This window comes from Macaca thibetana, chromosome 18, assembly GCF_024542745.1.
Source record: "Macaca thibetana thibetana isolate TM-01 chromosome 18, ASM2454274v1, whole genome shotgun sequence".
Lineage (NCBI taxonomy): Eukaryota > Metazoa > Chordata > Mammalia > Primates > Cercopithecidae > Macaca > Macaca thibetana.
The window spans coordinates 25,614,677-25,627,673 of record NC_065595.1 but is presented as its reverse complement, the minus strand read 5'-3'; the positions used below and the strand labels follow the sequence as shown (position 1 = coordinate 25,627,673).

General features: G+C 35.9%; 1 protein-coding gene across 2 annotated transcripts; it reads left to right on the top strand.

Moving 5' to 3' along the window:
* Window positions 1-1,088: 1,088 nt before the first annotated feature.
* Window positions 1,089-12,326, top strand: DYNAP (dynactin associated protein). 2 transcript variants are annotated; one of them, XM_050767898.1, is made up of 3 exons: window positions 1,089-1,196; window positions 4,256-4,380; window positions 10,648-12,326. In XM_050767898.1, the coding sequence occupies exons 1-3, from the start codon at window positions 1,178-1,180 to the stop codon at window positions 10,978-10,980; spliced, it is 477 nt and encodes a 158-aa protein (XP_050623855.1). In that variant the 5' UTR covers window positions 1,089-1,177; the 3' UTR covers window positions 10,981-12,326. The 2 variants fall into 2 exon arrangements, with proteins under 2 accessions (XP_050623855.1, XP_050623854.1); XM_050767897.1 differs by lacking the exon at window positions 1,089-1,196 and adding an exon at window positions 7,792-7,956 and having other exon boundaries at window positions 4,200-4,380.
* The last annotated feature ends 671 nt before the right edge of the window (window positions 12,327-12,997 follow it).

Genomic DNA, 12,997 nt, shown 5'->3' with positions numbered 1-12,997 from the left:
GTGGATATCCTGAGAGCCACACACTCTAATCTTGAGTTTGTAAAAGGTCACTGAAAGCATATATGTCTCATCAGAAAAGTGGGGATAGTACTACTTAATTGTAGGTGTTACAAGGATTAGCTTTGGGCAGTGTGGTACGCCCATTGGAGGGGACATAAACATTTCTATAATGTCAGTAATACTATGGTAAAATCAAATCTATGTCAGAGGTTGCCTAAGGGTAGCACCATTTCCTGTGATCCATCAATTAAAGCTATTATTTTTCTTATTTTTTCAAATAGATTTTATTTTTTAGGGTAGTTTTAGATTCACATCAAAATTGAGTAAAAGTTACAGAGAGGAAAAATATGTTTTGATGGTCCCTGCCACATGCATAGCCTCCCCCATCGTCAACATTTCCCATCAGAGTGGTATATTTTTTCACAATTGATGAAGCTGTATTTTCTTCTTCTCATTCACAGTTTTAAAATGCCAGTCATGAGAGTCAGTTTAGTAATGCAAGTCTTTTATGAAATAGTTTTTCAGCACAATGAGAATAAGGAGGGATGTAACTGTCTTTAAAAAATTGTAAACTTTTACACAAATGAGTGTGATGGTGCACAACTGGAGTTCCTGCTCCTTGGCATCCTGAGATGGGAGAGTTACTTGAGCCCAGGAATTCAAGTCCAGCCTGGGCAACACAGTGAGGTCCTGGCTATAAAAAAAAAAAAAAAATGTAACATTTCTACAAACCCATCATCCCTCATGTGAAAAGCTTGAGTTAGATATGTTTCATAATTCAAAATTTTTAAAATTCGATGAAATATGGTACGTATGTTGCATATTATACAATACATGTTGGTAGCCTGCAACACACATTAATATTTTTGTAATTGAACATATAGATAACCATGCTAATGCTAAATTTATTAAAGACTCAAAATATCCTTGTTTGTTTATATTAATTTTTACTGCCAAATAAATTTGTGCCAAACATTCACATTAATTTTCAGTTTGCAAAGCCTTTTGGATTTTTGGAATTGTCTATCAGGGATTGTAGATCCATATTCTGAAGAAAAAATAGTTTTATTTTGGGTCTCTCCAGATAGGAGGACCAGGGTGTAAGTCAGCCAGAGAAACAAGGAAAATTTTGGCTCTATAAGAGAAAGAACTTTCAAATAGCAAAGGTCATCCAAAAATGGAATACCAGCTTTTAGGTAAGTCATGAATTCCCAGTCACTGTCCTCAAACACAGGCGAATTATACAGTTGCCTTTTATTCTGTAGAAGTTGATATATATTTATCATTATGGTCCTTCCTCTAATTCCAACATACAAAAAGCTGAAAGAGAACATTTTCTTTGGTTGAACAAAAATATTAACACTTTAAACAAATTTGAAAATTAAAATCAAAAGTCAAGCTTTCATTAACAAAGAATAGAGTGTCAGCAGAGGTCTTGTCTGTCTTGGTTGCTGCTAATTTGATATCCAGGTTTCAGATATGCCTGTGATACATTAGGCACTCAATAAACAGTTGGGAATAAATTAATGGAAGACTGTGCTTTGTCAATACAACCATATTTAAAATTTATAAGTAAACTTTACATTTGGAATTAGAAAATTCAATGATATAAATCAAAACATGTTTTCTTCCTGAAGTTTCTATTTCGAATAGGACTAATTATTCTAATCCAATTGTATTGCTTAAATACTTTTTCGTTACTTTTGATTCAGTAAAGGAATAATTGGTATAAGTATTGGCTCAGTTTTGTAAACAATACAATAAAGAACATGCTAAATGTGTTGTGAAAAAATATATATGAATTTACAGAATGTTTCAGTTTTTATTTTTACTTTTAATGATTGGTTCAAATTTCTTTGGTAATTTTGACAGGGCAGTTTGGAAATTTATTGTTCAGTTTCTATCTTCTTCACAAGGCTCTTTCATGCTTTTTTGGTTGCATGCCAGCATTTTACTTAGGCTTTGAAATTCTGTGTCTGACAAAAAGATGAAATATAATAACCCCTTTCCCTAAAATGTCTAAAATCATTGGTCTACTGATAAACTGAGAGCCAGCATGACATGGCTGAAGCTGTCATGCTGGCTCTCAGTTTATCAGTAGACCAAAGAAATAATAATCAGAGCTTACCAAAATTTCAGGTAAGAAAATTTTTGAGTAAGATGATTTTTAAAAATCAACTTTGACCTAGGCTTTGAGACAACAGCCAATTCACTTCTTTATTGGATGACCGAAAAACGGCCTCCTCCCCTTGCCACCTTAGAGTGCAAAAAAATGGCCAGCTACCAGAGTTCTCTCAGCCACGTGTCAGCCAGCAAGACTTTCAGATTTCTTTTTTTCATTATAAATCCCGCTCAGAACAAAGATCCTTTATTGGCAACTCTAACAGGGTAATGAGAGGTATCCACGCTCTCTGTCATTCTAACAATTCAGGTGTGCTCTGCTTTTTCTGTTAAGATTTAGATTGAGGAATTCAAAGAATTTTTCCTCATAATACAAGGTGAAGAAATATTCTTTGTAAAATAAAGAAAAATCTGACTTTCACATGATATATTTAGCTACAGAATAATGTGTTGTCTTATTTTTATGTTACTGTTTCTTTTAATTTTAAATTTTAAAATTTTCTCCAAAATGTTGTGACTGAGTCATGTAACTGCTTGGCCAGTTAGAGATTGTGAGGGTGAGACTCCAGTGACAAGAATAATCTTCCACTCTTTATGCCACTGATGTAATGTATGGATGCCATCAATAGTAATGGAGTTTCACTTCCACCGTGGCTATGTGGCTCTAGTGACAAATGAAATGTTTTTGCAGGATAAAATTGTAGTAATATTTTAAATAATATACAATTAAATGTATACTATTGGTTTAACAATAATATTCTTCTGATTTTCAAATGAATCAAAAAGTCATTCAAAAGTCATTTTTAATATTATTGACACCTTCAACCCATGTTCGTCCCTTGTACCCCATGGCTATACACTGGCTGTTTGCTTTCCTTCAAGAAGAGTAAATCTTTACGTTTCTGTTTCACTTTTTAAATTGTGGTAAAATACACACAACACAAAGTTCATCATCTTACTCATTTTAAGTATACAGTTAGGGGTATTAAATACATTCACAATATTCTGTAACCATCACTGCCACCCATTTCCAGATCTCTTTTTATCATCCCAAACTGAAATTGTATATTCATTAAACAATAACTCCCCATTTTTCCCTCCTCCTAGCCCCTGGCAGCCAACATTCTACTTTCTGTCTCTATGATTTTAACTATTCTAGGTATGTTATATAAGTGAAATCTACACTATTTGTCTTTTTTGTGATGACTTATTTCACTTAGCACAATGTCCTCAAGTTTCATCCATGTGGTAGCAAATCATCATATTTTAAACTCTTCTTTGGAACAATTTTTCCCCAGTTTTTCAATTCCTAGACAGCTTTCCATGTTCTTTATATTTTACAGTTCAAAGGTAAAGCTTACAACCTGAAGGTATTGAATACATTTATAAGAGATTAAACTTTAAAAGATTAAACTTTAAAAATATTCCGAATCCAAAAGTGTCACATACAAAGAGAATAGGAATTTGTTTTTTATTATGGAACTTTCTGCACTACAAAAATACCTGGCACACTTTTGAAACTCCACATTCTCACTTGTTGAGTGAATAAACCAATACGAGAGTTGATCATTTTGCAATTTAAGACAAATTAGATTTTTTGACCAAAATAAAAAAACTCTCTTCTTAAAGATTTTCAATATTCCATCACTCCTTTGACATTATTGCCTAAGACATTGATTCTAATAGTTTTTAATGAGTGTGGATTGCTTGAGCAACTGACAAAAGAGACACCAACCCAGGGACTGAAAAGGTGAAGTTTCCCTGAGGTCATGGGTACCTAAGAGATGGTGCCAACAAGGGGAGAGAGACATTCGTGCTTGAGTAGGAAGCAAGCAATGGTAAATTTCTATCTCAGAATGTTTTTCTGGGGTCAGTCCTAAAATAAAAGGTGAGTTCCTGAATGATGGGGCCAAAGAGGAGAGATGGAAGAATAATGTAAGGTTTTCAGAGGGAGCAGTCACAATCGCTCTCAGAGAAGTATTGGTTTTCTTGCATCTTTCTGCAATTAACATTTCATTTCCTCCTCTGAGGTGGATCCTGTTTTAGTGAATAATTAGTATTTAGTTTAATCCACACTTGTACTGATGCATCATAGTTGATTTCCACCAGTGTTTTAATTGTTTCCTGGTTGCAGATATAAAGGGCAATGAACAAATTGAAAAATATTTTTGGAGAGAAGCTTGTGATATTGGCAGCTCTAGAATGGACAGAAAACATGGAAAATACATACTGAACGTTGAACACTCTGAAAACCAGCGGGTGAGTGTCCTTGCTCCATTTTGATAGTTTGCCTATATTACAATTTCATTTTCAGAATTTAAAAGCAATTTAACCTCTTTATTACTATGTAACCAAGATCATAATTTTGCATTCTCCTCCAAAATAAAGAGCAACCCTGTATCAATTTTTGTGCTGTAACTTTCATGTTTTATTTTGCTATGTTATATATTTAGGTATTAATTTAAATATGTATAGATATAAAGTATTAGAAATGTTTCTATGGCCATAGGATATACAAATAGACGCTTTAACTTTCTATATACACATTCATGTAAACATAAACTGATGTCAGTATTTATTAAGCTCCATTTTTACAATTTGATGCTTAGAATTTTTAGACTTGTCAGAACTCAGATTTCTAAATATGCTGAAAAACCAGATATTAATCCTAGATATTAATATTCCTAAGAAAGAAATCCTCCAAAAATACCATGTCAAAATATGACTATTTTGTCTGCTTTTTAAAAAATATTTTATACCAAAAACCAAGCCTTCAGTGTATAGTTTCATAATCATATATCTGTATCATATACAGATTTTATGTATCTATTTATATCCAACCAAATAACCTTTGACTTCAGAAAAAAGGAAGGACATGTAATGAAAATTAAAATGGTGAGTTAAAATTCACTGCCTGAAGAATGAATGAAACATGTGTGAAGAAATAGCTTGCTTTTGTCATATGGAGCTGTGGTAATCAGCCTGTATAACTCACGAGATAAACCAAAGAAGAAAGTCCTGTTTCTCAGTACGTGTTAATACAAAACTCCTATAGAGGATTTCTGGTTCACCAAAAGAAACAAGATCTTCAGTCCCTGGGTTGGTGTCTGGAAGTTTGCTTGGTCAGTTGCTCAGGCAACCCTGTAATTGGCTCTTCAGGATGTCCAAATACTCAGATGGAAAAAAAACATATACTTGGCCAGGTATGTATCATCTTGATAGTTTTTCTAGATAATAACAAATGTAAAGATGTTTACAAATATTAGCTTACATTGTTTTTTTTTTTTACAGCATATATCTGGATAGCTGACTAAATATTTTACTTTATTATATTATTCAGGCATAGATACGACAATATTTTTCTCTTCAGACCAAATTCAATAATGGAATTTTAAAAGTATTTGAAGATTATAAACACAACAAAACTAAATTTTGGTGTCTTTGTTTTTCCGTTAGGGATCTAAGAAATCTCAAGTTAATTCTTATAAAGTCAGGGTAAAAAACTTATAGAATGTACTTTAGTAAGTACAACTAACGCATTTCAGTTGCCTGTGGCCATTATTAGCTAATGCGGATTACGCTAATGCTGGTTAAACATTATTTACAGCTCTTCAACTCTTCCAGTTTGGAAAAGAGACTCCACCTGTACTAAGAGTCAGAGCAACCTGACACAGTAAAATTATTACTTAAGCTGCAAACTAGGCCTAGATCACAGATTCCCCATCCTTAGTGTAGACCCACCCATCATCTTCCTCTCTGAAAGGGCTAGGATTCTAACAGGGCCAGAAAATTCTGGGAAACTGCCCCGCTGAGTGAGTTTCACTTTGTTTGCAAAGTGCATTAAAATGTTCAGGTTCACCAGCCACAAGCAAATCGGATGTAATGAAAACAACAGGATCAGCATCTAGTTAAATAAGCAAGGGTATTAACAAAGGTAAATTCAACTTCTTCAAATTTGCGTAATGAATATTAAGTAGAATTTTGTTTATTCATATTTGATAAACATGGGACTGATATCTATTTCTTTGATATTATACTTACAGAAAAACTTAACTTAGCTAATTGTCTACTGCCAGGAGTATCCCATCTTACTTAATGATAATTTTATATTTTTGTATTTTTAATGATAATTCCTAATGGGTCAATGATTATATACCATTCTGGTTTGACAATTTTCATGGAACTCACTGGTTCATTGGCCAGTAATTTCTATAACTACTAGTAATGGGTTATTAAATCAACCGTATTCTCCTTTTGAAGCTGATTGAGGAGTGACCCAAGATCACCTTGATTCACAGCTACAAAGTAAACATTATCTTCTTGTGAGATGAAGAGCCTTAGATAATTCTACATTATGTTTCATATGTAATAAAACTTTTGGCTGGGTATAGCAGCTCATGCTTACAATGCCAGCACCTTGAGGGGGCAGAGCCAGAGGATTGCTTGAGCCCAGGAGTTCTAGACCAGCCTGGGCAACATATGGAGACCCCATCGCTATGAAAAATAACATCAAAAATAATTAAATGAGCATAATGGCATACGCCTGTAGTCATGGCTACTCAGAAGGCTGAGATGAGAGGACTGCTTGAGCCTTGGGAGGTCAAGGTTTCAGTGAACCATGATTGTGTCACTGCACTACAGCCTGGGTTACAGAGAGAGATCCCATCTCAACAAAACAAAACAAAACGAAACTAACAAAAAACATTTCCACAAGATCCATAAATTCCTGAATCTACTCCTTTCTCATATTCACTTTATCTTATCCTTCCCCTCTTTTAACACACCCCTTCCCTGAAGTCTTTCCCCGCCAACTCAGTCATTTTCAATCCATATTCACCTCTTCTGAATAATTTACAATTATTGCATTTATTTGTTAATTATACACTAACCTGTTTTGTCTCCCTGTTAGTATATAGACTCCTTGAGAGTAGAAACCTGTATTGTTGTGGACTGTTTTTACATTGCTCTATGCCCAAGAGGGACCCAGCAAAAGCATACTGTAAATTTGACCAATGGTTTGTCTTCTGTGTCACTGTCATAGGCTTGCAAGTTCCATTGGATAGAGCATGGTATGAATTATGTAAAGCAGTCACTTTGTGTAAGAATTTTTCACTAGTATCATGTAGTATAGTATATACTACATTACTATACTAGCATAGCATGGTGTAGCATAACAATATACTATTCCTAGTATAGTGTAGTGGAGTACATGGGCCTTAACACCAGAAGGTCCGAGCTCCCATGCTCTCTGTTGTGTCATAATGACAAATCATTTCAACTCTTTTTACTTCAATATTTTCATTTCCAAAATGACCTGAGCAGGTTGTACCCAATAAGATGCAAGGACTTCAGCTCACCATCCTCTTCCTTATAGAGGCTTCTTAATATATGTTCCACATATGGCAGCTTGCAACGTTAAGGATATTCAATCCATTTGTGTAATATGAGGATACACATTCCTGAACTAGAACTTTAGTAACTTACCAAAATTAGTTAAAGTATAATATATAATAAATGTCTAGATTTTTTTTTTTATCTTCAGGGCATGAGAAAACATTTATTCCTTTTAAAAGTCATACTCTTAGGTATGTTTGATAGAAGAGTTTTATTTTAGCAATTCAACGCCATGGTTTCCTAGGCTTCCTACTCACTTCTAGTCTGCCTTTGTAGCCAACCACATGTCCAAATGACCAAGAGGCTCACAGTTCCATACGCTGGTGTCCACCTTCAAATGATATAACCAGTGATGTCTCTCCCAACTTAACTGGGGTCTGCATGAGCCCAGGGGTCCTTGCACATTCAAGATGTCTACAATCAGAATCCGGTAACACACAGGTAATGTTTAGCGCAGGAGCTTTTATTCAGGTTGGGATGTGCTCTATAAGGGCATGTACTTTGCCTATTATTTCCCAAGAAATGTATTTAATTACTTAATTCATTTACGTTTGTATTAAGCATCTGCTGTATTCTCAGTATAGGTACAAGTCACTGTGAGGCAATTCACAAGAAAATAAATATTTGCTAGTCTCTGTTTTCCAAGAGCTAATGTTCTAACTGGGGACTCAAATATCCATAATAGATACAAAACATACATGAAAATCAAAGGAATAAGTGTAAGGTGCAAATGCAAGGTTAGGGAGGGGCGGGTGAATAAGAATGTTGGCAATATTAGGGTTTAATTCACCATTAGGCTCTGATGGGAGACTGTCATATTTAAAGTTTCCCAGGTCCTATTATTTTGGTGATCACCTTATTTTCTTACTCTGTGCAGCCTCTGAACCTGTGTGTGGCACTTTCTTTAACTCCCTGGGTTCTGTCCTCTGGTGTATATGACCTTGACACAGAAACCTTACTGTTCTCTGAAGTGTCTCCACTAGCGTTGGAGACCAGACTTGGCTCTCCTTGGTTCCTGACCTCATGTCCTGTAGGCTGAATGAACTTTACCTCGTGACTGTATCTTTAAGTCTTCAGCCGTTGTATAGAAATTTAACATTGACTATAAATTACCAATATGCTTCGCAGTTTGGTTTGGTTCCACAAACTCTGGCATTCCTTCCTTTCCCTGCTTAGTCTTGTTACAGAGACTTAGTAGAGAGCCTCTGAGCTTTGTTTCTTGATTCTGGACAAAACAACATGAACTTTATACTGTTTCTGGGACAATGTGAAATAATAAATAAGCTCAGTAGGATGGAGTTAGAAAATGTTTCTTCTTGTTTGTAGAGGTAAAGTAATCCATATCAATCATGGAATTGAAGGAGGTCTTCAATAACATCAAGTCTGCTGGCTCTTTTTTTTATTTTTATTTTTTATTTTTTGTTTTTTGAGGCAGAGTCTCACTCTGTAACCTAGGCTGGAGCGCAATGGCACAATCACGTCTCACTGCAGCTTCACCCTTCTGGGCTTAAAAAATCCTCCCATCTCAGCCTGCCAAGTAGCTAGGACCACATGCATATGCCACCATGCCTGACTATTTTTTGTATTTTTTGTAGAGATGAGGTCTTGCCATGTAGCCCAGGCTGGTCTCAACCTCCTGGGCTCAAAGGATCCACCCACCTTAGCCTCCCCCAATGGTAGGATTACAAGCGTGAACCTCCATGCCCAGCCTCTGCTGGTTCTTAAACTTGACTGTATATTAGAATCACCTGGGGACTGTTTAGGACAAACCAAATGCCTGAGCCCCACCCCAGACCAATTAAATCAGAAACTCTTGGGGGTGGGGCCCATACAACAATAGTTTTTAAAAGCTACCCAGATGAATCTAATGTACAACTAGTGATGAGAATGGCTGATCTAGTCCCGTTAAATTATTTAACAATTAGGGAAAATATGGCTCAGGAAAGTTTAGAGAGTTGCTAGAACTCACACGGTTTTTGCCAGAAGGGGCCAAAGCAGGAGGAGAACATAGTTTCCTTCTGTCTGATCATGAGCGTTTAATGTCACTAAAGGGCTCTTTTTAAGTTTGTGTAATGCAGTATTATAGAATCCTCTCCCAGATGTACATAAGCCTTTTTGCCACTTTCTTTTCTTGAACCTCGTTTTCAGTGCCTCCCATCAAGGAAAGAGGATGTTATTTGTCCTAGGGTTAACTTGGTCTTAGTGGCCCTCATTTCCCTGGCCTTGGTGACCATTGCCCTCATTCTTTTGCTGCTGTCTTGGTGTCATCAGGCTTTTCATGAAACTCTAGTCTTCCAACAAATACCGTGGCCCATGTTTTGTAATATTTCAGACCTACTGTATTCTGTCTGAAAGGTACAAGTTTTGTATTCTATTCTTTGAAGATCTTGCTTTCATCCAGGTAATTATGAAATAATCTGTTGGACTCCAAAGCCCTTGTTTCTAAATTCTATATTATACTGCATCAAAACCAAATATAATATTTTTGAAAAGTGGTAACTTTATGTATGTTATTTTTAATCTTCTCAACAACAATATAAGATATAGTGCTCACATTAAAAAAAAGGTAGGAGTGAGAGAGGGAAGAATAAGAGGAACACAGAGGATTTTTTAGGGCAGTGAGACTACTCTGCATGATACTATAATGGTAAATACATATCATTATATAGTTGTCCAAACCCATACAGTGTACACCACCAAGAGTGAACCCTAAAGTAATCTGATAATGGTATATCATTGTAGGTTCATTAATTGTAACAAATGTTCTACTCCGATTGGAGAAGTGGACAATTGGTGAGGCTGAACATGTGTGACGGCAGGAGGGATATGGGAAATCTCTGTATTTCCTGCTTAGTTTTGCTGTCAACCTAAAACTGCTCTAAAAATAAAGTCTGTTAAAAAGACAAATGGAAAATAGGATAAGAGAAGATGAGACTTTGCAGATTTGTCTTTCTTCTAATGTAAGGGACAATTATTTCTACCTGCATGAAAACATGGACTTCAAGCCCAACTTTCAGAGACACATAGTGACTCAAATGATGTTAACGCAATAAGTTATAAGTAATTTAAAAGAGATGATAAATTACAAGCAGTTTTGTTTCTCATTGCTGATATTTTTATATACATGCTTAGGTAAAAGAGCATTGCTGCAATGACTGGTCTATGTGGAAAGTCTTCCTGGCTTGTCTCTTAGCCTGTGTGATAATGACAGCAATTGGAGTACTTATAGTATGCTTGGTGAATAACAAAGGATCTGCCAATTCCTCCATTGTTATCCAACTATCCACAAACAATGGAGAGTGTGTGACTGTCAAACCTGGAACACCCTCTCCTGCTTGTCCACCTACAATGACCACCACTTCGACTGTACCTGCAAGTACAGCTACTGAAACTACAACTTCAACAGCTACAACTGCCACCACTTCCACAGAACCTACATCTGCTGCAGCTGCCAATCAATTATAATTTGAACAGCCACAGTCATCACTTCAACTGAAACTTCAGCCTCTACCACTTCAACTTAGTTTGCAACTATAACAGCTACTCCTATCACTTCAAGTGGAACCATGGCTGCAGTCACTTTAACAGACTCTAACTGTTACAACTTCAACAATATCAAGTCCTACTTCAACTTAAACTTACTTGACAACTCAAACAATCAGCACTTCTACCATCTCTGACTGAATCAACAACTACATTCCCTTCAACTGAATCTGCATCTACTTCCACTTAACCTATAACTACTGTAACTTCTACTTAGCCTACAGTAACAATGCTCATCACTCTTTTCCAACAATGTATAATCTCCACCTATTCATCTGAGGACTAAGCTCTGATTTTTTATCTTGCCCAAATTCCTTTCTAGGGGGTCTGGGGAGTCATGCCCTACAAACCATACATTCTCATCGGATGGGTTTTATTTAACCCCATATATTGTGACTTACTTTCTAATCTGACTCTGGCATAACAAGGGCAAAAAAATCAAAATGTTTTACCCCAAAGTATATTTCCTTGCTATACCTTGAAATTGTCCTGCAAAGTCTCTTGTGGAGGAACTCCACATTTTATAGAGAACATCCTTCCCCCTTTGTTTTCCTTCCTTTCTTTCCAGATCCAAGAGATAATCAACTAAGAGCCAGGCACCCTTTTAGGTCTGATAAGAAACATTTTACAACCTGCTATCTCTCTGAAGTCTGCTTTCTGAGAGATTCCTCTGAACAATAAAACTTGATCTCCACAATCCTTTATCTTAACCTGAACATTCCTTTCCATTGATCTCAGGTCTTCAGATAAACTAGACCAATTATCAACCAGAACATGTTTAAATTTACCTCTAGCCTGGAAGCCCCCACTTTGAGTTGTCCTGCCTTTCTGAACCAAGCCAATGTATTTCTTAAATGTATTTGATTGATGTCTGGTGCCTCCCTAAAAATATATAAAACCAAACTGTACCCCAACCACCTTGGATACATGTTCTCATGACCTCCTGAGGGCTGTGTCCTGAGGCCATGGTCACTCATATTTGGCTCAGAATAAATCTCTTAAAATATTTTACAGCATTTGACTTTTTTTGTCAATACATCCAAACCTGCAACCACAAATGCCACCACTGCCGCTTAAAATTTGATAGAACTAGCATCAGTCATCAAAATGACCTGTTCTATATTAAGTTAACTTTTAGTTATCACCAGTAATATTAGCCTACAACTACTCCCCACACTGGCTCTTCCCCAAAATTGAAATTGTACAGTATCTGAGTCTAGTTCTAGCCAACATAACATTATTGCCAACATTAAAAGCTTCTGCAAAGCAAAGGGAAGGAAACGAGAAGGCAGCCTGCAGAATAGGAGAAAATGTTTGTAAATTGTATATCTAATAGGTGGTTGATATGTAAAATATATCAGGAATTCACATAACTCAATAGCAAAAAAACAAAAAAAACAAAAAAACCTGATTTAAAAATGGGCAAAAGATTGGAATATACATTTTCCCAAAGAGGACATACAAATGGCCAACAGGTATGTGAAAAGGTGGTCAACAGCACTAACCATCACAATGAGATACCACCTCACAGCTGTTAGTTTGACTATTATCAAAAAGTAAGTAGATAACAAGTGTTATTGAGGATGTGGAGAATAAGGGACCCTTGTACACTGTTGGTGAGAATGTGAATTAATACAGCCATTATGGACAATAGTGTGGTGGTTCCTCAAAAAATTAAAAACAGAACTACCATATGATCCAACAGTCCCACTTCTGGGCATGAAATCATTGTCTTGAAGATATATCTGCACTTCCATTTCACTTCAGTATTATTCACAATAGTCAAGATATGGGACTGATCTAAGCTTCCATCAATGAATGAATGGATAAAGAACATGTGATATATATAAAATATTTGTCTATATTCAGCCTTTTAAAGGCTGAATAGTATTCCATTGTGTGTGTGTGTGTGTATATATCTATATATATACACACACAC

Bases quoted from the DNA above. Each gene is read 5' to 3' on its own strand.
- DYNAP (XM_050767897.1), top strand. From the start codon at position 4,324: ATGGACAGAAAACATGGAAAATACATACTGAACGTTGAACACTCTGAA. The intron at 4,381-7,791 runs GTGAGTGTCCTT...CTGCCTTTGTAG, and splicing joins AACACTCTGAAAACCAGCGG to CCAACCACATGTCCAAATGA. The intron at 7,957-10,647 runs GTAATGTTTAGC...ATACATGCTTAG, and splicing joins CAGAATCCGGTAACACACAG to GTAAAAGAGCATTGCTGCAA.